At 46.3% G+C, this 27,583-nt stretch overlaps 2 protein-coding genes across 2 annotated transcripts in view; both read left to right on the forward strand.

Moving 5' to 3' along the window:
- The first annotated feature begins 322 nt into the window (after positions 1–322).
- On the forward strand, positions 323–11,679 carry xab2 (XPA binding protein 2). The gene is made up of 19 exons (XM_048246787.1): positions 323–452; positions 921–1,069; positions 1,162–1,285; positions 1,400–1,597; positions 2,117–2,251; positions 2,340–2,504; positions 2,720–2,864; positions 6,196–6,347; positions 6,463–6,582; positions 6,713–6,844; positions 6,961–7,092; positions 7,264–7,377; positions 8,762–8,924; positions 9,208–9,398; positions 9,701–9,823; positions 9,963–10,128; positions 10,411–10,537; positions 11,136–11,245; positions 11,362–11,679. The coding sequence occupies exons 1-19, from the start codon at positions 417–419 to the stop codon at positions 11,421–11,423; spliced, it is 2,544 nt and encodes an 847-aa protein (XP_048102744.1). The 5' UTR covers positions 323–416; the 3' UTR covers positions 11,424–11,679.
- Positions 11,680–12,941: 1,262 nt separating this feature from the next.
- camsap3 (calmodulin regulated spectrin-associated protein family, member 3) overlaps positions 12,942–27,583 on the forward strand; it is a 31,620-nt gene continuing 16,978 nt past the window's right edge. The window contains 2 exon segments of the mRNA XM_048244870.1: positions 12,942–13,450; positions 22,032–22,315. Of these exon segments, the coding sequence (XP_048100827.1) occupies positions 13,318–13,450; positions 22,032–22,315 (417 nt within the window). The 5' untranslated portion in view covers positions 12,942–13,317.

Below are 27,583 nucleotides of genomic sequence, written 5' to 3' on the forward strand. Positions count from 1 at the left end.
TGAATGTGTTTAAGAAGAAGAAAAAGAAAACAGCTTTTAAAAAAAATCAAGCAAAAGTGAAATAGTGAAGAAGTGAGTGAGAGAAATAGTGATGCTAGAAATCCTAATCCTCATCAAAATGACAAAGTGCACTATTTGTGATGTTCTGACAGTGTAGCGTTCCATCAATTAAGCGACACTGTTATAAATACTTATTTATAGTAACATAAATAATATAGTAACACCTATTTAGAAAAAGTCAACTAGGCCTAGTTAAAATAATGACGTAAAGTGTAACATCCAATCAAATTCAATTGTGGGCGCGGCCAGCTTTACGTTCCCTACACGTTGTAGGAAGGAAGTTTTCATCACAATAAAGTAATCTGCTAAGTTAGCTACACAGTTCATTGGAAATCGTGGACTGATCTCAGTGAGCGATGCCTTCCTTGAACGGGAAAAGCGATGTTATCTTTGTAAGTGCACCTATATTTAGTGTTCCTCTGCTCATGGGTTGAGATTAAGATGTCGTTTTACAGCCGTGGCGCCCTTGCCTGTTGTACTAAATGCTAACGTTAGCTGTCTTGTTAGCTATGCTTGTTAGCCTCCATTTCATGAGTGCCGAAGCAGGTTACAATATATTCTGATGCCATTTTCATATGGTTCATGTAAGGCATCGATGAATACGGCGTGTTAAGACTACAGTTTTTATATTGGGTGTATTTTGTCAGCTGTAAGCGTTGCACATTGCTGAAAAGGTTACCATGCTAATGTTCAGTGGGCTTTGCTAGCTGGCTAGTTCCCTACTGTGGTGTGACAGGAGATACCCAACTCTTCATGACTTGGTTTTGGAATAAGATGTCGGTAACGCATGTCTCCACAATGAACAGTACATCCTCTCATATACATGTGGGCTTTTACCCTGCGCTTGTTTCTCTTGTTAGGAAGAAGATGATCTCCCATATGAGGAGGAGATCATCAGGAATCCCTACTCTGTCAAGTGCTGGATGCGCTACATAGAGTTCAAACAGAATGCCTCGAAATCAGTGCTCAACATGATCTATGAGCGAGCTTTGAAAGAGCTCCCGGGAAGGTAATGGAATCTGTCGTAACGTTGTGTAACATGCTGTTATCTAAAAATGTTCGAGGTTTTGATGCTTATGTCTATTGCTTTCCATTCTGCAGTTATAAGCTTTGGTACAACTACTTGAGAGAGAGAAGGAAACAAGTGAAAGGAAGATGCATAACAGACCCATCATTTGAGGAGGTCAACAACTGCCATGAAAGAGCACTGGTTTTCATGCACAAAGTAGGACATGTTCATAGTATAACGGTTTCATTGCTGTGTTATGACTTGGCCTAAACACCATGGGGATTGCAATGTTTACTGATGAAGCTCATGTCATAATGTTCTTCCTCCCAGATGCCAAGGATTTGGCTAGATTACTGTCAGTTCCTAGTGTCTCAATCCAAGATCACCAGGAGTCGCCGCTCGTTTGACCGAGCCTTGAGAGCCCTGCCCATCACCCAGCACCCCCGCATCTGGCCCCTGTACCTACGCTTCGCCAGAAACCTGCCCTTGCCTGAGACTGCCATCAGAGTATACCGCCGCTACCTGAAGGTCAGAATAATGAACTCGCCATTTACAGTGACTGAACAGTTATTTACAGAATGATCAGTGATTACTGTAAATCTCACCAGATTTCTGGTTCTCACCAGAAATGACTAAATGTAACTGTAACGATAAAAGTGTCCACACTGACCAATTATAAGGAAAGTCTCTCCTGTTGTTGATGAATGTGATGTCTCAAATGTGATGGACTATAATTGGCTGTCAGCTTTTTATCGTTCTCGAAAAAAATGCTCCCAAAGTAATACCCAGTGATACCGTTCTTCATGTCGTCATCGTTATAGTTAATGTGTGGATGTTGTCATTCATGTTAGCTAGAGCGATACTATTTGGCTGTTAATGTTATAGATATCGTCCCTGGTGTGAACAACCCTTTCAAGGATGTTTAGCCTTACTTGCCTGGGCTTAATTTCTCATGACATTAAGTCTCTACAGTGACAGACTGTAAAGTGTTTCGTTTGTCACAACAATGTATTTTCTGACCGTGTCCATCTTGTTACCACTTGTTAGCTCTCCCCAGAGAATACAGAGGAATACATCGATTACCTGCATTCAGTCGGCCGTCTGGACGAGGCAGCTGTGCGTCTAGCGGCTGTTGTGAATGATGAGCACTTTGTCTCCAAAGAGGGCAAGTCTAACTACCAGGTAAGTGCCTGTTTGATATCCACTAGAAGATATGCATGCATGTCTCTGCAATTCATATGACCCCATATTGACCTTGTGACCTTCATAGCTGTGGCACGAGATGTGTGACCTGATCTCCCAGAACCCAGACAAGGTGAACTCGCTCAACGTGGGCGCCATCATCCGAGGTGGCCTCACGCGCTTCACAGACCAGCTGGGAAAGCTCTGGTGCTCCCTGGCTGATTACTACATCCGCAGTGGCCATTTTGAGAAGGTACATCCACAAGCCTCTGGGGTGGTGATCCTGATATAGCAAACAAATAGGTCAGCTCAAACCTTGCAGAACAATGTAAAATGTAAAACCAAATGCTATTTTTGTCAAGGATGTCATGAACTATGCAGGAAGTATGTAAGATTTCAGTATTGATTTTAGTGTGCTGATTTGAAGGTGCATTTAAACTGAGACCCCTCCCCCAATGTCCCATCCAGGCAAGAGACGTATATGAGGAGGCCATCCAGACAGTGGTGACTGTGCGAGACTTCACCCAGGTGTTCGACAGCTATGCCCAGTTTGAGGAGAGCATGATCGCTGCCAAAATGGAGACCACTTCAGAGATGGGAAAGGATGAAGATGGTGAGGATTTGTATATAGCAGTGTTTGTTTTTATGGGTATAGTTGAGAATTTCTCCCAGCATTGTCTCTGTGGAAATAGTGAGGTGCTGTATGGTATGGTGTCTCTTTAGTCACAACATTAATGTTTTCCACCACAACTTAAAGACTATGCATCCAACAGTAGGGCCACAGTGTTTTGTTGAAGTCTCAGGTAATAGCCTCCACTATGTCAATGTCAATTTTATTTATAAAGCGCATTTACAGACGGCTTAGCCGCACCAAAGTGCTTCACAATAAATTGCAATAAATAAAAAACAGGAAGGCACAAAAACAAAACAAAAAGGGCTGCAGTTAAAACTAGAAAACGCAATTCCAGGGAATTACCAGTGCATGAAAATGCAAAACATATGGTGTGAAATATATTGTTAAAACAGATGATGTGCTAATTGGCAACCAACATGATGAGGTTTAATATAGTTGAAATGACTGAACTAGGTAGATGAGGTTTAATATAGTTGGAATGATTGAACAGATAGGTGGATAGTTTAAAAGGTTAAATTATTTGCTAGGTAGACGAGGTTTAATATAGTTGGAATGACTGGACAGTTAAATAGGTGAATAGTTTAAATGGTTAAATTATTTGCTAGGTAAATGAGATTTAATATAGTTGGAATGACTGAACTAGGTAGATGAGGTTTAATATAGTTGGAATGATAAGAAGAAGCCTAGTGAGAACAGTACAGTGCATTTTCATGCACTGTAATAAATTAAGAAAAGCAGAAAAAAGAACATTTAAAACTAAACACTGGGGCATAAAGGGAGACACTAGCCAAAGGCAAGTGAAAAGAGGTGGGTCTTTAAAAGGGACTTAAAAACATTTAGAGACTGAGCTGAACGGATGTGGAGGGGGAGGCAGTTCCAGAGTCTAGGGGCTGCCACTGAAAAGGCTCTGTCCCCCCTAGTTTTCAGCCTGGCCCTGGGTTCTTCCAGCTGCAGTTGGTCTGCTGACCGTAGTGAAATTGATGCGGATGGGGAGCCAGTGGAGTGAAGCCAGAACTGGGGTGATATGTTCACGTTTTTTAGTGCAGGTGAGGAGTCGGGCGGCTGAGTTCTGAACCAACTGCAGGCGTCGGAGCTGGGATTGATCAATGCCAGTATAGAGAGCATTACAGTAGTCCAGTTGTGATGTGATGAAGGCATGGATGACTCTCTCAAGATCGCTCTGGGGCAGGTAGGCTTTGGTCTTAGCTAGGGTTCTGAGGTGGGAAAAGCTCTTCCTAACTACTGCACTGACCTGCTGTTCAAACTTGAATTTGCTGTCAAAAATCACACCCAGATTTCTGACAGAGGGCCTGATGTTAGAGGCAATGGGGCCCAGGGCATTGGTGGAGAAGGCCGGAGAGGTTTTGCCAAAGACAATTAACTCAGTCTTGCTCTCGTTAAGGTTGAGGAAGTTTGCACCCATTCATGCCTTGATGAGACAGTCACGCAGTAGATGGAGTGCAGCCTGCCCATCAGCCTTAAGAGGGTTATACAGCTGGACGTCATCTGCAAAGCAGTGGAAGGAGATGTTATGTTTTGCCAGGATATCCCCTAGGGGTAAAATGTACAGTAAAAAGAGGATGGGACCCAAAATAGAGCCTTGAGGGACCCCGCAGGAGAGGAGATAGTCTCCTAGCTCCTATCGGCCAGGTAGGACCGGAAGAACTCCAGGGCTGAGTCTTTGATGCCCACATGATGCTCGAGCCGAGCCAGCAGGATCCTGTGATCCTGGTGCTCTAAGATCTAACAGCAGCCTTCGACACGGTGGATCACAGGGCTACCTGAGTCAGCGGCTAGGAGCAGTTCATTGAGGACTCTCAGGAGCAAAGTTTCTGTGCTGTGGGCTGTTCTAAAGCCAGACTGGAACTTCTCATAGATGTTATTGTTGGACAGGAAGGATTGCAGCTGGACATAAACCGCTCGCTCAAGGACTTTGGATAGGAACGGTAGCTTGGAGATAGGCCTGAAGTTTGAGAGTATAGCGGGGTCAAGGTTGGGCTTTTTTAGTAATGGTTGAGCCACAGCATGCTTGAAGGCAGCCGGGACGCAACCAGAGGTGAGGATGGTGTTTATCAGCAGCAGGAGGAAGGGGGCAACCGTGTCGAGGACCGTAGCATCCTTGAGTAGGCGGGGGGGTAGGCAGTCAGAGGGGCAGTTTGAGGGCCACAGATGTCTGACTGCATCAGAGCGGGAGGATAGGGAAATGGGCTCAAACTGCTTGAGGACAGCTGGCAGGGGGAGGGGTGGAGGGGCAGGGAGTGGGATGGCAGGGGTATCTGAAGGCCTTAGAGCGGCAACCTTGTCAATGAAGAATTTTTGAAAACTTTCACAGAGGGCGGGTGATGGCACAACAAGGGATTCATTATGGGGATTTAAGAGAGAATTAAAGAGAGTATTAAAAATAACCTGGGGTCTGTGACTGTTTCTGGAGACCAGGGTGGAAATGTACTGAGTTTTAGCAGTTTTAACGGCTCGGTGGTAGTCCGACAAGCAGCTACGGAGGATTTGGAGGGAGACGTGAAGGCGGTCCTTCTGCCACTTTTGCTCCGCCCGCCTACAGGTGCGTCTGAGGTCGCGTGCTGCGTCGTTGAGCCATGGAGTTGACTGTTTTTTTTGCGTTTTGGTTTGAAAGGGGCGATGGAGTCCAGAATGCCAGTGCAGGATGATGAGAGCATAGAGTGAAGCTCATCAGCAGTGTACTTGAGTCTAATGTCTAAAGTGAGTCTAATGACGGCCTACACAAGGGGGAGTCATTGAACATGGTAGAAAAATGCCCGGCAGTAGAGGGGTTTAGCGTGCGGGATACCTGTTTGGAGACACTGTGGGTATTACCTGGGCATGTTACTGACACAGTGAACAGAATTGGGGAGTGGTTGGAAAAAGACATGGCAGGACATGGCAAGATTTCAAAAGCAGAGACAGAAATGCCATAGGACAGCACAAGATCTAAAATGTGACCCTTTTCATGAGTTGGGCCGGTGACTGCTTGTTTTAAACTAAATGAGTCGAGCAGGTTTAAAAAGTCCCGGGTCAGAGGTTGTGACTCACAGCAAATATGGGCATTAAAATCACCAGAAATTAAAATGTAATCATATTTTACCATAAGTCCAGACAAAAAGTGGGGGAATAACAATTCCTATTTTTAGCAATTAATTCTACATCAATTATTACCATTACCAAAGGATGAGAGTGCTAGTCAAAGTTTAACAAAGTTAAAGGAGAAAGTGGTACAAGAAAGAAGAGGGGGAAGTGCATGGTAAGGGCATAATAACCTCCACTAATCCGCTGCCATCCTCCCTGCCCTGTGTAGAGGACATTGACCTGGAGCTGAGGCTGGCCCGCTTCGAGCAGCTCATCACCCGCCGTCCGCTGCTGCTCAACAGTGTCCTGCTGAGACAGAACCCACACAACGTGCACGAGTGGCACAAGAGGGTCAAGCTGTACGAAGGCAAACCCCACCAGGTGAGTAGCTCCTGGCCTGCCCCCGTGTCTTGGACACCCAAGAGGAGAGACGCTCAGTGGTTGCCATTATGGAGACTTTTCTATGCGTGACTGTGGTTTGTGTGCCCTCATTCAGATCATCAACACGTATACTGAGGCAGTGCAGACGGTGGACCCTGTAAAGGCCACAGGGAAGCCACACTCCCTCTGGGTCTCCTTTGCCAGGTTTTACGAAGATAACGAACAACTAGATGATGTGAGTATTTTTGTTTGTTTTTTATGTTTATGTTTTGTTTAAGTGCTAATCTGTCACTTCTTTCTTCTTGCTTTATTACAATAGAATGGTCCTTTTCTTCTGGAATTCTAATGTTTGTTGAATCTGTTAGGCACGGACCATCTTCGAGAAGGCCACCAAGGTGAACTTCAAGGTGGTGGACGACCTGTCAGGTGTGTGGTGTGAGTACGGCGAGATGGAGTTGCGACACGAGAACTACGACCAGGCGCTGCACATCCTTAGGGTAAGACCCATTTAGAGACAAGAAACTTGAAACTTGATTTAGACTAACTGAGTCAGAGCAATTAGAAAGTCCCTGTCATATCTCAGACACTTACACTGACTTTTTGTACTCTCCAGAAAGCCACAGCCATTCCGGCAAGGAAAGCTGAATACTTTGATGCATCGGAGCCTGTGCAAAATCGAGTGTACAAGTCTCTTAAAGTCTGGTCGATGTTGGCTGACTTAGAGGAGAGCCTGGGCACTTTCCAGGTATGTACATTTGTTTTGTGTTGAATGTTGGACATCATACAATCAGATGTTGTTTGTAAGTACATGATTGTAATTGCGTGTGCATAGCACTGTATCTAGATCTTTGGTTTAGTAGAGCAAGATTGCAAGTGACTGCTGTTAAAACTTGGACGTGTTGGTTTTTCTCTTCAGTCTACAAAGTCTGTTTATGACCGCATCATTGACCTGCGGATAGCCACCCCTCAGATCATTATTAATTATGCCATGTTCCTGGAGGAGCACAACTACTTTGAGGAGAGCTTCAAGGTGAGCTGGCAAAACCCCCCTCTGCACTGTCCCTTATATCTTATGATCCTCAAGGGCAATTCCACGCAAACCTGTCACGTCCATAACGGCAACTAAATGCCATGGCATTGTGTTATGGATGTGACAGTTTTGCGCGGAATTGCCCTCTATCCTTATGTAAAATATGAATATGTGTTCTGAGTTGTTCATACCACAAAGCTGTAATTAACCACCAGACAAATCTGAGGGAATAAAACATTAGGAAGTATGTTAAATCATGACAAATGTCCAATTAGGACAAAGGTGCTGCCGCTTTCCTCTGTGCCATGTATTTGTTCTCTAAACCAGCTGATTCTAATTAGCACAACTCTTCAGCCAGAAAAATGAGCTGATTAGTGGAAGCATCTGTGTTGAGTGCCCAAAATATGCATCTTGTGCTAATTTACTGCAGAAAGGCAGACAGGAGGCGAATGGGAGAGAGAGATCAGGTGGGAACAGGAAATGACCCGGGTCAGACTCGGACCCGGGTCCCCGTGGGCACTTGGACCTCCACACACATTGCATCATTAATACCCCTTTTTAGGACCACCCAAATAAACAGAGCACACAAAAAGATGTAATGATCTAATGGTCTAACTCCACAATTCAGTACCACACAGTTCAGTCTTTTCATATGTTTACAGGAATAGTTTTCAACTCAAGGTGTTTCCAAACAAATTTTGTATACTGTCGTAACGCCTCCAATTATCACCACTTTTGTTCGAAAATTCTAAAACAACAATGTTTTTCAATAATTCAAAATAACATTTGATAAATGAACCATACATTTTTCAGTAGCCATAAATGTGTAGATTTGAACAAAATCTTTTTTGGTTCTTAACGGGAGCATTTACTGCCTGAAATATCCGATTTTGTTTACGACGCTCGGAGGTTAGTGCTGGCCTGGTGTGTCGCCTGTTTACACCGTTTCAACAGCACATAAACGGTTAGACCGAAAATTCTTGTCATGAAATGAAAATTCCACTGGAGCTCCAAGCGGATTTGTACACGCAGCCTTACAACACTGTTTACAGCTCTTTGAGTCACGGTAAAATGTCATTTTTGGTACATAGCTAATTTAGATACACCTATGGTGTGGGTGCTTGCGTTTCTTTAGGAGTCCGCCGTCTTGGTTTGTATAGAAATGGATATTAAGTGACACATACACGCAAGACGGCGGAAATACGGGACCGACGGTAATAGGGGGAGTTCCGATGCGGTTTTTAAGCACATGCTTCTTGAAGTGTGCTTGTAAGATATGTGATGCATTTCATCTCATTGTCACTTGAAACTGAATCTGTACCTACAAATCTATCTATCTAAATGATAAGTTGCTAATCCATTTTTTGTCTTGGCCTGTTTGCAGGCGTATGAACGAGGCATTGCCCTCTTCAAGTGGCCCAATGTGTATGACATCTGGAACACGTATCTGACCAAGTTCATCGATCGCTATGGAGGAAAGAAGCTGGAGAGAGCGCGAGACCTATTTGAGCAAGCCCTAGATGGCTGCCCTGCAAAGTTTGCCAAAAGTAAGACCATTTGAGAAGCAGGGAAAATTATATACAGAGTTAGACTGTAATAGTATGTGTTACTCTAAGTGCTATACTTTGAAATGTTAAACATTACTGAGTATCAGAGGTCTAAATTCTATCTATTCTAAAGATATTCTATAGATATTCTTTCACGTCTAAGCTAGGTTGAATGAGTGCACCTATTTGTGTTTGAGATTGAGGTGTGCTGGTGTTTGCATTCACAGTTTAGCTAGTTGCATCATCCACCCTCTGCTTCTCCTAACATATTTGTGGTCGACAGCCATATATCTCCTGTACGCCAAGCTTGAAGAGGAGTATGGTCTTGCGCGCCACGCGATGGCTGTGTACGAGAGAGCCACACAAGCCGTGGAGACTGAGGAGCGCCATCAAATGTTCAACATCTACATCAAGAGAGCTGCTGAGATCTACGGAGTCACGCACACCAGGGCCATTTACCAGAAGGCCATAGAGGTGAACACACGGCCGTGTTTTAAAGTGTTGGGCCAGAGTCCAGAATGTTCTGGAAGTGGTCCATCTTCACATTACTTAAACTGATGCCAACATACACCTACAACTCTCCACATGCTCAATCAGCTTCTGGCTCCGGGTGTTAAGCCTGTTGGCAAGGTGTAAAAGAGTACATCATCCCCACTTTCTGAACCCAGGAGCCGACTTGTGTTTGTAGGGAATGTTGACGTTTTTTGGAGTGGTTTGGGTCTGTTTGGAGCCTTTCAAGTTTCCATTCTGACCTCTGTGTCCTGCTTTTGTCTCAGGTCCTTCCCGATGAGCACTCCAGAGATATGTGTCTGCGCTTTGCTGACATGGAGGCAAAGCTGGGCGAGATCGACCGCGCCAGAGCCATCTATTCCTATTGCTCCCAGATTTGTGATCCCAGGGTATGAGCACAGATGAACATCTCCCTCCAGAACATCAGTCTGGCAATGATGGATTGTGTGCTACAGGTCATGTAGATTCACTTGTTCTGCTCATTTTGTTTCTCCGAACAAAACTCACTGCTCTGTTTCTTGCCTCTAGATCACAGCTAATTTCTGGCAGTCGTGGAAGGAGTTTGAGATTCGCCATGGTAACGAGGACACCATCCGCGAGATGCTGAGGATCAAGCGAAGCGTCCAGGCCACGTACAACACGCAGGTCAACTTCATGTCCTCGCAGATGCTCAAGGCCACCTCCAACGCTACAGGTTAGCACACACACACACACCATAGTGCCAGATAATCAAAAGTATCTTACTAGACCCCCATTGCAGCTCTTCTGGAGTATTTGGGTTGCAGATGTTGTCCAGATAATCTAAATCTGATCTCAATACGTTCTGTTGTACTGAATGTAGTCTGTTTTTTTTATTTTTTTTTTATATTATTTGTAAAGTGGGGAAAAAACAGATTTTTGAAAGGCACTATATAAATATGTCTTATAATTATTTATTATCATTATGACTCTGACCTGTGTGTTTGTTTGTGGCCAGTGTCGGACCTTGCTCCTGGTCAGGGTGGAGTGGACGATATGAAGATGCTGGAGCAGAAGGCCCAGCAGCTGGCTGCAGAGGCTGAACAAGACAAGCCCAAACCCAAGGAGAAGATCCTCTTCGTCAGGTACGCATTCACCTCTGTCTCTGGTCCCATTGAGTTTAATTGAATTAAATAGATACAGACTGGTTCAGTGGAGAGCCCATTAAAAATTCAGTGAAAGTTCAAGTGGAAGTAGAGTTATAAAGACACGGAGCAGGAGGGCTTCGGTGTTCTTCAAATATGTACTCACTATGTAGTCAGAAGGTGCTCTTTGGTGAAATATTCCCGACGTCATGCAAAAAGACTGATCCAAGGCGCTCTTCTTTGTATCAAAAAGCTTTATTAATAGGCTAGTTCATGAGGGAACAGAGGAAGTAGAGTTAATTCCACTGTAAAAACAAGTAGAGAGTTGTGTGCAATGGCAGCCCTTGGAAGGGCTAGTAGGAAGCCAGAGATGAGCGCTCGGAGTGATCGTTGTGTACACATAGCAGCCTCTGCCTCTGGTCTTACTTATCCTGTTACGGTGAAGACAAAGGCCTGCTTAATACAGAGATTGAGAGAGCCCCGCTGTCAGACTAGAGGTAGGAGCGACGAACAATGGCAACTCTTGTCACGTGACATGTACTTGGGTTCAATCAGTGCTCATTTTTTTGTTTGTTTTCCCCATTGTGTGTCTATGAAGGAGTGACACGTCTCGCAGCGAACTTGCAGAACTGACCAAACAGGCCAATCCAGATGAGATTGACATTGATGACGAGGATGACGATGACGATCAGGATCAGGAGCCTGATGGTGAGTCACACCGCACCACCATGCCTGTTCTCAGTCTGTCAGCGCACACTTGTGATTGTAAGACTGACAGAGCTGTTATTTGATTGGTAATGTATGTTGATGTTGTTTTGCCACAGAGGTGCAACTGGAGCAGAAGACTGTCCCCTCTGCTGTCTTTGGAGGTCTGAAGGATGATTGATCCAATAACACACCCTGAGCCGTCAACTGTATTCTTCCCTGTTGTCCAACCAGAAATCACCAGACTCTGTAGACCCTCCCTAAAATCATGTGGGCCTAATTCCTTCATGGCCTTGCAAAGTCAACACTTTTTTCCAGATTAGTTATTAATGTAGTACCAGATTTTGTACACACGAGGTCACTCTTCCCTTTTGATTGAGTTACACTGAGTTATCATCGCTATGGCCTGCTTCCATTAAATGTTTTGTCAGCGTTAACACGACTATTTCTTGATTGCACCATATTGTTTGATGAGGGACTCGGTGGAGGGGGCCAGCCACATTTTGAATACCTCGGCTCGCAGTGCATTGTGGGATCGAGAGCGGATTGTTGAGTGTCCTGAGGGGCAAACGCACTATAGGGGTGGAGTAAAGTGAAAGCGGTTCAAGGTTTCAGTCGTCGTCAGAGATGTGTAGCGTCAACCTTTAGCCTCTGGTGTTTGTACTAAATTAGCAGCCTGCAGCTGGAAACTTAACCGTCTACAATGTAACCTGAATCTACATAGCCTGCAAGTGCTTCAGCAACATTGTAGGCTACTAGTTATTAAACACTGAACTTAATTGTTGTGAAATAGGATCTCCGAGTTGTTTTACACTAGACTGGAAGCTTGACATGTTTCCAAAGCAGGTGTTCTTCCAGTTGTTGAGTGAACTGGAATGTAAGTACCTGGTGATACAAGTGTGGAAGTGAATAACAATGAATTCAACGTAACATTGTTTTTGCTTCTTGCGTGAGGGAAAGAATAAGGGCAAATACACATCCAAGAAATGTTCCCATACTTGATTAGATTAAAATAGTTGAGTGGTAATCCTCTTATGAAGTTAGTGTGTTGAGATGACCGGCGATCTTTCAGAACTTTCAGGGACATCATGTTACGAACAGATTCGTGGATCATTTTGTGCGTAGGCTAATGGTTCACCAGCTGTTAATTAATAAATGTGAAAGTACAAGTAGCCTACCTTAGAGACCTTGACATGACCACAAAAAAAATAAATGAAACTTGATTCATATTGGTTTGCACTTGAGTAAAAAAAAATGTTCGGAATCCATCTGCTGTAGCCTAATATTCAGTCCTATCCTAAGGCATGAAGAACTGTAATGTAGATCTCATAAGAATGTTTTCCAACAAACGTCTGCAGTAGTGCGAATGAAATATCCGATATACGAAATATCCTAACAATAATTTAATGGGTTAGTACATTTTACTATAAGTTACTTTACTATACTAATACTATACTAATACTATAATTGCAATTTAAGTATTTTTGCGTTTTCCTATCTTAGGCTACATTGATTTAAAGGCTTCCTTACATGTTTCTGAGTGCAGCAGGTTATACCGGTACTGCACCTGTCTCAATGGGCAAAGCACCACCCTACCTGATGGTTGCGTTCACACGCATAGTGCCCGCCTTTTCGCATTTCTTGTCACTCATGCTCAAATCCTATTGGTCACCCACCCAGTTGACTGACGTGAGTTTGGAGCACCTGGAAATCAGTCATCAGCGGATCTTTACTCTCAAAACGCTCAACGATGCGGGCGATGAAGCGGGGTCAAAAATGCATAAAGCGTTGTTCAGGGAGACGCTAGCGATTTTTAAGATACTTACAATGCTTTTGTAACTTGAGAAACAGTTTAAATAAACAAACGGACCAAAACGGGATTCATCCAAACACCGAAACCACAGTTTCTGAATATTCTTTTCCGTGAGCAGGCTACGTTAACCGACACCCGAGTTCTACAGCCTTGACGCTGTGGAATACGACTAGGATGACTGCTTGATTTCCCTTTCCTAACGCGACTACCTCCACACCGGATCTTTTCTTTCCTTTCCACACGGCCTGTCTGCGGACTCGCTATGGTGGATTCGAATGCTACGAGAAAGACTTTTGTGGTCCCGGACATAAAACCCGTGGATCAATATGATTTCACTAGAGCCAAAATATGCGCTAGTGTGGGCTGGCTCTTTGCTAAATCCTACGGCAATGCAGGTATGTGAATTTGCCATATGGTTCATATTTGAAAATATCATGCCAATCTTATCCCAGCATTGTTCTCCCTGTCAGAGTAATGAAAAGCGCATGCATGAAGGTGAACAGCTTACGATGTGTGCACTCAGCGATTTTAGGCACACAAAGACAGGAGAGGTGGGAACATTTGCGTGGTCGCATTTGACCCACCGCTATTTCCCTGTCCTGTCTGTCCACCCTATGCCGCATTCGTGAAACAGAACCAGTGTCGTTTGTGGTTTGAGACAACATGCAAATGGATAAGGCTACTCATTGTACTGCAGTGTAGCAGTAGCTGTTTTGCTTCAGATAAATAATTGGTTTCCCCAAAAATCAACTGGCCCATAGATAATTGTAATCAATAATGCCCTTCCAAGGTTCAGATTGTTCTAAAGGGAACACAGTGCTCTACAATTCCACTATGCCCTTTTGCCAGTCACCCATATCATAACCTGCTACAATAGCATGGCCTGTCAAGGTATAGGGCTACAAAGAATTTGTGTCTCCTAAGCCTAGCCTACCGTTACATATTGGACCTAAAAAACAGGAATAGTCGATGCCCGAAACCTATCAGCCGAATGTGACTCGCTAACACACCCACTTCAGAGTTATATTGTTAATACAGTTCAAGGCTAGGCCCTTCATACTAGAGACTAATTGTCTGACGAAGTTTCACAAGGTTGGTGGTCTTCCCAGCTGGCAGCTCATAAAGCTCCATCTTAAACCCACAAAAGATTCTGGTTCTTTAGCCTATATAGCCACCACCAGTGCACTTACTGCAGCGGTTTATCGTGCCCTGTTGTAGGCCTGGGGACTCTTAAATTGGCACCATAGAGCCGAGAGCGCCCAAGAACGCCTGCCCCAGAACAGTGCCTCATGAACTCTTGTTCAAGTGCAGGAGCCGCACCTCTCATTTTACAGCTGGCGTTTATTTGACCTGATCTGTCAGATTAAATAGGAATGTACTTAAACTGTGGCATGGTATGAGTTATAGGCTCCCTGCCCATCAATTGGGAAAAGATGTGGAAAGGTGTGTGTGTGTGTGTGTGTGCGTGCGCGCACGCGCGCGCCCCTCTCCCGGTCCCATCACTGTTTGACAGCAACATGTTTGTATGTATAGGCTACACACAAACTCTTTGTTAACAGGACAGGTTTCGTTCCATGGCTTGTGTGATGCTAAAACTTGGCGGTGTGGGCTTTGACCTCTTTGTGCAACACATGGCCTCTGGAGCTGCGTGTGTGTGTGTGTGGAAAAACAAAACGTTTAAAAGGGGTCTATTGTGTTTTGCTCGCGAGCCACTAATAATTCAGATGATTAACTCCGCATTCCTAGGGCTCCATTAATGTGAAATAGGCTTAGATGATGTTTAGAAAGCAAGGGAACAAACGACAAAACCCCATCAAGCCAACCAGCACCACAGCCACAGCAGCAGTGTTTCAGATTATAGCCAGCAGTCCCTCTAAACACGCCACATTTTCAAGGACCAAGATAAAGGGTGCATAGTGTTCCTGTTGCAAATAATTGTTGTTGATGAAAAGAAGGCCTGGTGTGCTTTGGTGGTGACCCAGAGTTGTGACTCTGAATGTCTGTGTCCAGTGATGTTAGTATTGCAGCAGTGTCCTAACTTCACTTGTGCCTGCCGGGTCCTCTCATAATTGTTACCTTCCCTTGCATGTCACGGTCTCACATTCCACCAATGTAAACAAATGTGCTAAGACTTTGTTTATGCCAGTGTAAGTCCTGAGTTTCAACACACATAGACACACACACACAAACGACACCCTCATACAGACATATTACTGCCGCTGCCGACGAACACTCAGAGTTAAGATTTGGTTAGGGAGGAACAGAAGCGCTATTGTGTCATACCAGCTTTAATAACCTGGCTTATGTGTTGTTTGTTATGTAGTCAGAGGCCCAGTCTTTGTGAGTGGGCTGTGGCCAGACTCGGGCCGGGCGCTGTGTTTAGGTCGCACCCGTGGGCTGTGCTCTCTACATCATAGACAGACCTCACTCACCTCACGGCCACTCCCTCTGGTCAAAGTCACACTCGCCTTGGCCCTCGCGGCAGGAAAAACCCTGAGCAGATTAGACCAGCTCCACTGGTGTGTGTGTGTGTGTGTGTGTGTGTGTTTGTGTGTGTGTGTGTGTGTGTCACTGTGTGTGTATCCCTGCTGTTTCCTATCTCTGGCTGTGTGATCCTGCTGAGCCAGGAGCAGCACAGTTATCTTCCTGTCAGAACACGATGACATCATCACTTCTCTTCCCTGACTGGGGCTTGCTTTGCTCTGCTGTGGTGTGCTGTGGTGTGGTGTGGTGGGGTGGGGTCTGTGGCTGCCCTCATGCTGAGCCCTAATGTTAGCCTAGCAGGAAGCCATGCTCTCCCAAAGCTTCCAAGGTTTCTACTACCTAGGTTTTCACTGCTCCCTCCCCTCCCTACTCACACATACACACACATACACACATACACACATACACACACGCACGCACTCACACACACACACCAACACACACTCACACACTGCTTACTGCCCTCTGAATCCAGCAGCCTCTTCTACTGTTCCCTGTCAGTGGCCTCTGAGGTCTTGTCAGTACTCGGTGATGAATATGTCCATAATCATTTATCTGGACTGACCTCAGACCTGTTAAAGCTAACCCACTTTGCTCCTCCTCATTGCCGGTACAAAGCCCAGCTGGGCCAAAGATTGGTCCCGTCTGTCAATTTTATTAGGGTTCAAACTCAGTTACAGCAACACGTCACTGTAAACTCTGAGTGCCACATCAACACAAGCTTTCATCCGATTCTTAACAGAACAAGCTTAAACAAAAGTTGAAACCACATACTGTTTCCTCCTAAGGACCACGTAAGCACTAGTTTGAACAGAATAGAAGACAATCAGCTCTTCATGCCATTCCTGTCACCTGAGCACTCTTATTGATTGGCTCAGTGTCTCCCTCATTAATAGGGAGAATTCCAGTGATAAAACATTCCGGCCAGCAATATTTCCAAACCGCTGGTGCTGTTTGTTTAGTTCAGTAGAAAGACTCCTGTTCCACCCGTATCCGTGAGCTGCTGAATAAATACTGGTGCACTTATAAGCCGGTTAGTACCATTAGTCATGTGCTTCCTCACCACAGCCTGTGTGGGCATTTCGCTTGAGTCAACAGGTGAGGAGGAACTCAGGAATCCTGTTCCCGCGGTGAGATGGTGGCCTGTGCTTTTTTTTTGTTTTGGTTTTTTGTTGCTACTTTGGAAAAGGTGCCACTGATGTAAATCTAAAGGAAGAACCCGCCCCACCGCCCCCCCTGTATCTTGAGTGTGGTGTTTGAGTGTTCTGAGTGTTCTCTGTCCTGCTGTAGCTGCTGCTGCCATCGTCTGTGTTTTGAAGTCCCACACAAAGCAGCTTTGGGAGCTTTGAGGTCAGCAGAAGTTGCTTGTAGTTTTTCACAGCTGGCAGATTTTTACCAGGCACCCACTCCCCACTCTCTCTCTCTCTCTCTCTCTCTCTCTCTCTCTCTCTCTCTCTCTCTCTCACACTCACACTCACACACACACACACAATATGGACACTGGTGGAGGGGGAAATGCACAACGCATGTTTGTATCATACCCACACGCAAATGCTGGCCAGCTGTTATAGGAAGCGTCAGCCTGCTTCCTTGCAGAGCTGCAGCAGAACACGACAGCAGATTACATGACACAGAACTGCTGCATTACATGGAACCGCATGAGACATCCAGGGAAAAGAGAACACATGAGCACAGAACGGTTCCATGAACTGTGTAAAGAGCTTTCAGGTTTAACATGGTCTGAGCTGTAGTATTTGGGGATGTAGGTATTGTTTGCATAGTCTTATAAACGACTTGAGATGTTATTATACAACCAATAGTGGATTAAATCACTCACATATTTATGCAGACCTGTTAATTATCCTTCTAACTGGACGATGTTCAGCTCGATTGCTAATCTATAGAAGGTGAACAGCACATTCATTCTCAAGTAGGCTCACAGTGTGCAGTAGTGAATATCAACATTTCATAAAAATCATGTCAAGCATCAATCATGACATTCCCCTCTGACTGGAAGCACTCCAGACCGTGTCACCGTGACCCTGGTTTGCATGTCTGAGAGCCCGTAAGTGGCTCTGACCGATGCCCACTGGCACTCTGGAGCAGCAGGCAGCCTCTGGGCCCCGGTGCCTGGGCACAGCGCTCGTAACTCCTCATGCCATTCACTGGCGTCTCAGCTCGGTCTGCCCTGTCTGCCCGCTGCACTTTAATCAAAATGAAGAGGTCTCAAATGATCAGCGTTCCCATGGTGACCAGCTCGAAGAAACGCAGGGATGGTCTTGTCGCCAGCTGAAAGAGGGAGGCTGAGGACTGAGGAGGCTAATACACACACACACACACACACACACACGCTTACTCTCTAGGGTCCTCTCCAGATGGTGATGAGGTTTGACTTGACTAGTTTGACCCCTCTGGCCTGCCCAGGGTGCGGTTTTGTTTTGTAGGGCGTGTCCGGTGGGCTGTTTCCATGCTCGTCCTCCTTTGGGGCTGTTGGTAACATGACCACTGACTGCTGCGGATGGAGCGCATTCTCGGGTAATCGGCCCACAGAGCCATCTCCCTGATGTCCCCTCTCTCTGGTTCTCATCGGAGCACAGCGCGCCACACACTGCCGTGGTTGGCCAGAGGTCTGGCTTTCTGCTGATTCATGTCTGTCCAAGTGCCCAGGCCATGCACAGAGAAAATTCGCATTCTCGTCCTGTTATCACTTTTCTGGTGTTTACAGTGTCTCACATTTCCTGTTGTGTGTCTGTGTGTGTGTGTGTGTGTGTGTCTGTGTGTCTGTCTGTGTGTGTGTGTGTCTGTCTGTGTGTGTGCACGCATATTCATTGGAGTGATTCTATAGAACAGCAGTCCACTTGATGTTTACAGAGGCCGAGTGATGTTTAGTCATAATAGTGACTTGAGGCGGCTCTTGGGCTGATGCCACAGTGGATCCGGTGGTGTGTTTTTCCTCTGTAGCGTAATGCTGATTGGATTTACTCCTGCCATGCACCTCCAAGGCCTTTCCATCGCTCATCTGATGTGCTATGTGTCTAGACCAGTAACAGTCATATCCGTAGGAGTGGCTGTGTGTATCTTTGTGCGTGTAAAAAGGTGTGTGTGTGTGTGTGTGTGTATCTGTGTCTGTCTTGTGGTTTCACAACCCCTACTGTTTAGTTTTTTAGTGTTTTTGTTCCTTTCTATTTCCAGGTATTGCTTTCTCTCTCTGCTTCCCCTTTCTGAAGGGGGAACACAGATCGGTCATTCATTTAAGGGCCGATCCCACAGGAAAATGAAGCCTCTATCGGCCGCGCTGATCAGCCGGCCGCTCTGGGCTTTGCATTCTGCTTTGCATTCTGGGTGAAAACGGCACGTTTGGGCCCAGATGGTGGAGAGTGTGTGTGTGTGTGTGTGTGTGTTTGCGGTGGAATGTCCCGTTTAGTGTGTGTTACATGAGGCTTTTTTTGTGTTCTCCCAACCTAATTAGCGTGGAGTTTGGTGAGCGGCGGTGAGAAACAGTGTCAGATTCACCACCTCTCCCTTTTTTATCACACTCTTAGACACTCATTCAAGTCTCAAATACTGAGAGGTGCTGCTGCAGCAGCATAGTTTAAAGTTGGAGCAATGGCTCCCAACTGCAGCCTGCCCTGAATCCAGTGCTATGACCGAGGCTCTCTGACCTTCAGACTGCAGGCATTATTCAAGTCAGTGAGTCCTGGTCACCAACAGCAAACCACTGCACTCTTGACCTGCACCCCCTCTTTTGCACCTGCACCCCCTCCTAGAACAGGTCTTTCTGGCTGACTGTGGGTGTTTGCTTGTGCTTGTGGTGTTTGTGGAGGCACTCTGGCACTCTGATTTTTGAGCCGGTCACAAATGCCGTGGAACCTGTTTCCTGGGAGGATGGTAAAGGTGTGTGTTTTCGGGTCTCCATGTTTCGATGGTTTCCTTTTTGTGCAAGCTAGTATCAGGTGCTTGTTTGGCTGAAAATGATCCACGATCGGGTTCAGGCTCTGTGGGCACAAAAGAGTGGATTACTTCTAAAATTGCCTTTTGAAAAATATTTTAATATTTGAGACGTGGAGTACAATACTTGGACTGGGAAGGTTGGTGATCAGATATCTATTGGGTTTTTGATTTAGAATAAGTTTGATAGACTTATTATAAATAAAACAAATTGAGACATAAACAGTATGAATAGCGATCTTTAAAATGTGACTTATTATAAACCACAAAGCTGCACACAGTGAGAAGCTGTGCAGTTTGATGGTTGGTGACCAAGCCTGGCTTGTGCTGCCCATCTGCCCCTGTCAGATGTTTCTGACTGAAGTGTGTGTGTGTGTGTGTGTACGCACGTGTGCATCCCTGTTTTCTTTGCTCTGGGCTCTGCAGGATAGCGTTTCAGGCAGGGTGGGGGGGGGTGGGGCGGGGTTGGGGGCCGCGGTTGCTGCTGAATGGAGGCCGCTGCCTCTCTGGGAGTGGCTAGGCAGTGGCGGAAGTGTCAGCGCTGGGAAAACCCGGCTAGCTGAAACGAGAGCCCAGGCTGTCGGCTCTGTCATCCTAGCCTAAGCCCTGCAGCCCTGGATTTGGTGACTGGGCTGCTTTTCGAAAAAAGGCTACACACACACACACACAAATGACATGCGCACATAAACAAACACGCACACACACTTATCCACATGTGCACACACACATACATACACACACACACACACACATTCACATGCGCACACACACACATTCACATGCGCACACACACACATTCACATACACACATTCACATGCGCACATGCGCACACACACACACACACACACACTCTCACATGCGCACACATTCACATGCGCACACACACATACATTCACATGCACACACATACATTCACATGTGCACACACACACACATACACACACAATAACATGCGCACACACACACACACACACACACACACACATTCACATGACACACACACACACACACACACACATTCACATGCGCACACACACACACACTTATACATTCACATGCGCACACACACACACACACCTTACACACACAATGACATTTGCACATACACACACACATTCACATGTGCACATATACACACACACACATATACATTCACATGCACACACACACACACACACACACACACACACACACAATGACATTTGCACATACACACACACATTCACATGCGCACATATACACACACACATATACATATACATTCACATACACACACACACACACACACACACACACACAATGACATTTGCACATACACACACACACATTCACATGCGCACATATACACACACACACATATACATTCACATGCACACACACACACACACACAATGACATTTGCACATACACACACACATTCACATGCGCACATATACACACACACACATTCATACGTACACACACATACACATTCATACACATACACACACACAATGACATACACATTCACATTCACACGTACACACACACAATGACATACACACACACATTCACATGCACACATACACACACACACATATACATTCACATGCACACACACACACACACACACACACACACAATGACATTTGCACATACACACACACATTCACATGCGCACATATACACACACACACATTCATACGTACACACACATACACATTCATACACATACACACACACAATGACATACACATTCACATTCACACGTACACACACACAATGACATACACACACACATTCACATGCACACATACACGCTACACACACACACACGTACGCACACACACATACACATGCACACACACACACGCACACACACACACACACACATACACATGCACACATATACACACATGTGAACGTATCCATCCACGCTTCGTTTAACCTCCCATCCCATCTGATCACTCATTCGTATGATTCTGTCCGCAGGCCAAAAGACCGCGGCCTTCTGGTTAAACTCTGTGCATGTGTTACTCTTGGCTTGAGTAGGGGACACCTCTTTCATAACGCTTGTGAGAAATCCCCTAACTCTGGCTTGTGTTTAAGGTTCAGTGGGGATATCAATGCTGAATATGTACGTCATCACTACGCAGCGCACTTTCATTGACAGTTTTTTGGGAATGTCTACCCCACACAAGCTCCCTCACATGCTCACATGCATTTTGGCTCATGTGCCTACTGGTTAGCACTTGGGGCTTGGAACCGGAGGGTTGCCAGTTCGAACCCCGACCAGTAGGAACGGCTGAAGTGCCCTTGAGCAAGGCACCTAACCCCTCACTGCTCCCCGAGCGCCGCTGTAGCAGGCAGCTCACTGCGTCAGAATTGGTGTGTGCTTCACCTCACTGTGTGTTCACTGGGTGCTGTGTGTGTTTCACTAATTCACGGACTGGGATAAAAGCAGAGACCAAATTTCCCTCACAGGATCAAAAGAGTATTTATATTATACTTATGCTGAAGAGTTGGCGCGCTAACTCTGTTTGTCCTCCTCTGTGCCCCTGTAGAGAATGTTCCCGCGGAGCTGCGGGATCCCTTCTACTGCGACCAGTACGAGCAGGAGCACCTAAAGCCCCCGGTCACCAGGCTCCTGCTCTCCTCCGAGCTCTACTGCCGCGCCTACAGCCTCCTGCTGGGCCAGGGCCAGGGGCAGGCGGGGACCCCAGGGGCCGAGGGGACCCCCAAAGACAACGGGGCCCTCCTGCACATCCTCAGTAAACGCGGGCTGGCCCCCAAGGATCACAACGTCCCAGTCACAGATGAAGATCTCCGACACAAGCCCATCAAAATGGTGAGTGTGTGTTTGTGTGTGTGTGTGCGCATGTGTGTGTGCGTGTGTGGGTCTGTGTAAATCTAATTAATTATACTGGGACAGAGCGGTTACAATTACTCTCATGTTGCCACGAGTATTTTACCTATGCTAGAGTTGTGGGAATATGATTTTTAATTTGGGTCTGCTGTTTGTATGTTAATAATTCAATATCTGTGAGGAGAATAGCCCACATATATTTTTACCATTTGGCAGGTACGATATAAAACAGTAAAAAATAAAAGCATCTGGCTTTCACATTTTGTTTAGACCAATTGTGAACTTAATGAGATCTATACACGATTATGCGGAAGTGATCGAAATGGCATGAACTGTGTGGTTCTTCTGCCTTCATTTTTTTCAATTCGTATGCATCCATACAGTTTGTCAGTTTGCGCTGGGTGTGTGTGTGTGTGTACAAGATGTGTGGCGGCGCGGGGTAATACGATATATCCGCAGGTGAGCATGTGGTGAGCTTGGTGTATGTAGCAGGGGGTCTTTGTGGATGAATAATTGAGCATGTTTGTGTGTGTGTCTGTGTGTGTGTGAGAGTGTGGTTGGCGACACAACACCACTTTAGATCAGAGCCTGACCAGAGATGGCCTGCCTGTGCTGGAAACCGCCCAAATGTCGCAATCAATCCTGCTATCGACCATGCTGCCTTCCGGCCACATGGAAGGATTGTTTCACCTCCCCTGCCCCTACCCATGCCCACCCCCCTCAGCCAGCGGGCTGTGCACTCCTGGTCAGCAGACAGAGGGCTGAACGTAGGGGGTGGGGGATGGGCTAGACCTTGCTTATCTCGTGATTCAGGGAGATTAGAAGACGTCAAAAACAGCCCCCGTCACCATCCCTCCCCTAACCCTAATCGCGACCAATCCCCTCAGGATGAGTGGGCCCAGCTGTAAGGGACAGGGGGCTGTTGTGTGGTGCTGTTGCATCATGGGCGCTCTGGTGCAGCCAGGTCGAGTTAGGAGCACAATGGAGTAGGTGGACAATCGGTGGTCAGCAATGAACTCTGGCCTCCGGGAACAATGCCACTGACAAAGGACAGTGGGGCCAGCGGAGACCCGAGTCTTCCTCCTTGTTGTGTGTGTGTGTAATGTTGTGGCTCTCAGTTGGAATGAAGTAAATGCGTACAGAGCTTGTTCTGCTCCCCTTTGTGTGTATGTCAGTGTGTTATCTATGTGTGTGTATTTCTGTGTCCTCTATGCGTATGTGATTTGTGTGCGTGTATGTGTACGTGTGTGTATAACGTTGTGGCTTTCAGTTGGAATGAAGTAAATGCGTACAGAGCTTGTTCTGCTCCCCCTGGCGCGGAGGCTGTGGATGTTTGGCATCATCTGTAGCCCCTTAGCTCTCTTCCACTCGTGTCCTTCACTGGCTCATTTGAGTGTTAACATTGCTCTAATGGCCGTCCCCAGCTGGAGCTGACCGAAGGGACCCCTCAAACAGTCCGACAGGGGTAAGCTCCTCTGTTGACCCCTAACCTACTGTAAAAAAAAAAAACACGGCCTCTAACAGCACGTAGCAGACATTTCAAATGACCCTAAGGGCCGTTCACACCGTTCACAACGATAACTATAAAGATAATTGACTATAAAAATATGAATGTCCACACTGACCAATGATAAGGAAAGGCTCTCCTAGTGTTGATGAATGTGATATCTAAAATTTGATGGATTCTGATGGCTGTCAGCTTTTTATCATTCTCAAAATCGCAAGTGGTCCCCGACGATATCATTCTTCATATTGTTATTGTTAAAAAATATGCATGCACATTGTCATTCATATAATCTAGAGCGCTAGTTATCGTTCTTGTTGTGAAGTGAAAGGCCCTTAAGTATGTTTTTCTATGGTAGTTTATGTGAAGTGGTTGGTGTTAAGCTGTGAGGGGGCTTTGCCCTCTACAGGGATGTACAAACAGCCCCCTCTCAGCTGCGTGGCTTTGTCCTGTTTTGTCCCCACTGTGGGAGTCTCCATGGAGATATGTGGGAGGAGCTCATGCTTCGGGTGTGTTCTGTGTGTATGTGTGTGTTAGCATGTGCTTTGTGTGTATATGTGTGTTTGTGTGTTCCTTTGTAGATCTGTTTGTGTGTTTACATGTGAAGGTAACTGTGGTGAATAGTTACTTAATATTAATCTTAGACTGGAAAACTTCAGGAACACTGAGGAATCAGGTTTATTCTGTTACAAGCAGAGAGGGTAAAATGGTCTATGGTCTGGAGGCCATGGCCTCGTGTTGGATCAACCTCTCTCTCTCTTCCTCAGTTCTTCATGTTCTAATCTAATCTAATCTAATCTAGTCTGACAAACATTGCAGTTTAGTTACTTTTGTATGGGTTAAACAAAGGATGAATTTGGCGCCAAAACAAGCCAACATGGTTGGTTCTCCACTTGGCATCAGTCACACCTACTCACACCTACTTCACACCTATCTGAAGAACATGAGGAGAGATATCTTATATATCAGAAATATCACTTATAGAATGTTCCAAACATTTTCACAATCAAATCATTACAATCCTTGTACCGAGACTATTACAATGATGCCAAACGAGAATATCTACATTTCATGACACATTGATTCAGTATAGCCAGGTAACATCCTTTGTCTTGTGGACCTGATGGCCCTTGGAACCAGTACATTAGCATTTCATTGGGGGAGGGGAGGGTGTCTTGTTTAATGCCAGGAGGGGCCACATGGCTAACTGAAACTAGTCTAGAAATTAAATTATTATTAATTCTAACCGTAAAATTATTGCTATCACATGATTAGGACTTTACTTGCAGTATGCTGTGTGTATTGGTGTTTGTGTGTCTGTGTATTTGTGTATCTGCCTGTGGGTTGTGTTATTGTGCTTTACGCTTGGCTGCCCTCTTCCTGGTATCCTGTGTGTGTGTGGGCAGCAGGTGTCCCTACTCTCCCGGGTTCATCAGATCAGTGATGCACACTCTGAGTGTCGTGTACTTAGCGCCACCCTTCTGGCGGTGCCCAGACCTGGCGTTCAGCTTCAGGGAGAGCTGGTGCGTTGGCTCGGGGAGGGGGGCGTGGGTGAGGTGGCACACAGTTCTGATGATCTGAGAGCTGGTGAGCTGCTGAGCTGGTGCGCCGGCGCATTCTCAATCTCTGGCCCTGGCTCAGGCTGTGGTGGTGGTGGTGGTGGTGGTGGCGGCGGGTGAAAGTGGGTCAGGCAGGCAGCATTAGGACAGAGCAGCCGCAGCAGCAACAGTAGCAGCAGCAGCACTAGCAGCAATCTGCTGCAGCATGGCACACATATTAAATCTCAGTACACTGGTGCTGCTATCTGATCCTTACAGATTCTGATCCTCTCCTCCCTCCCCCCTGCATGGACGTGTGCATGTTTGTACATGGATGTATCCGTAGTAATACATGGATGTGTCCGTGTTATTATGAGCATAAGAATCGGTTTTGTTAACTTTGTCAGTGCTGTATGAAAGATTGTAACAACCCAAAGGGAGTTGGTCCTCCTGCAGCCTATAAAAAGGGAAAATTCTAATTTGGCTCTTCACCCCCCCCCCCCACCTATCCCTCCCTTAAATAAATCGACTGTCCTAGTTTGGCAAACTCCGTGACTATACTCTCCCAAGCAGAGACACAAGGGCAGACTGCCCCAGTGTCTGGTTTCCCAAAAGCAGCGGAGTCAAGTCGGCCTCACCAGCCTCCCGGCCATCGCCCATCACTTCGTGCAGATGACTGCGGCCCAGGCCCCCACACACACACACTCTCCTCAGATTGGGGATAAAGATCTGTGAAGATTAGCGATAATCTGCCATCCAGACTCCACGTCATCATGCCAGCCCATATTAAATCACCGGCAGCAGCGCTGCTGGACTCTCCACATTGTGCTGTGCACCTTTACCTCATAAACATTACAATACATTACATTACATTACGTTTGCCTGACCATTTTCAACCCAAGCGACTTCCAACAAGAGAAATAATCAAGGTGCGATAAGGACAAGTTAGTGCAGCACTGAGTGCTACTTCCATACAGTCAAGTGCAGTTCTAGTCAGGTGGGAAGTGCTAGAATTAGCAAGTCTAGTTGTTGGTAGCTCGGCCTTCAGGTGTTTTTTGAAGGTAGGGAGGGATGCCCCTGCTCTGGTAAGAAACTGGTAGTAAGCACCAACAAAAGACCTGCTGCCAGCCACACATACTGAGCATGGAGTACACACATAAACATACACATAGCTCTCTTGAAAAGCTCTCGGTGTGATTCTGTCAGCATGTGGCGCATGTATAATGCCGTGTGTGGCCTTTGTGCATTTGACTCCACTCCAACATAGCCTCCAGATGTTTTGCTAACAAATTGAAGGGGGAAATATCACGAGTGGCTAAGAGTGTTGTTGAGATCAGGCTGGCTTGGCATGCCTTTCCAAGGTAATGAGCTTTAAATACTTTGGAATGTTTCAATCTCTCCCCTTTTTCCAAAGCTCTACGTTTGTAGTTACACAATGAGCTGAACCTTTGAGATAGACGCCCACCCCACTCAGCACTGGGTTGAGTGTCTGTTTATGCTGTAAGTTCTCTCCTGGTTTGTCAGTTTGAATCAATGCCGTGTGTGTGTGTGTGTGTGTGTGTGTGTGTGTGTCCACTGGGCTCTGCTGGCGGAGGCATGCCAGATATTTCCTTTCAACTTTCCGTGCAACACTTTTTTCAGATCTCTCCAACACATTTCAACTGGTGTGTTGCCCCCCCCCCCTGCGGCCGACTGTTTGTTTGTCATCAACTTCAAAGCTGGTTTATTTGAAATGTTACAAAAGAGGGTATGTCGCAATATTTACCAAGGGCCTCACTGCATCCAGATGGGGGCAAGGAGGTGTGGGGGTGGGGGGGAGTGTCTTCATGCACCCAGCGATGGGGCAGAGGGAGGTGGGGCGGTAGGGAGTGAGTGGAGGTCCCCGCTCGGAGCTCAATGAAAGGGGCTCTTGGAAATCTGCCCCCCTGGGGGAGGCCTCTGATCCCCCTGTTTGTCTCCGTCTGAGGGCAGGGGGCAGCAGGGGGCAGCAAGGTGGAGGGGGTGACGGCGGGTGAGTAGGATTGATGGTTGGGTGGGTGGGTTTTGAGAGGGGCCTTAAGCATGAGCCCTTACTGTAACCTCCTGCCTAATCAGCGGGGCCGCTCCTGATGAGCCTTTGTTGGGATCAGCTCTGTGGTGATGCTGAGCATTAGTGAGCTCCACTCTCTGACCACCCCCACAACCACCCGACGGCACTGTGCTAGCCTG

This window comes from Alosa alosa, chromosome 6, assembly GCF_017589495.1.
Source record: "Alosa alosa isolate M-15738 ecotype Scorff River chromosome 6, AALO_Geno_1.1, whole genome shotgun sequence".
In the NCBI taxonomy this organism is placed as follows: Eukaryota; Metazoa; Chordata; class Actinopteri; order Clupeiformes; family Clupeidae; genus Alosa; species Alosa alosa.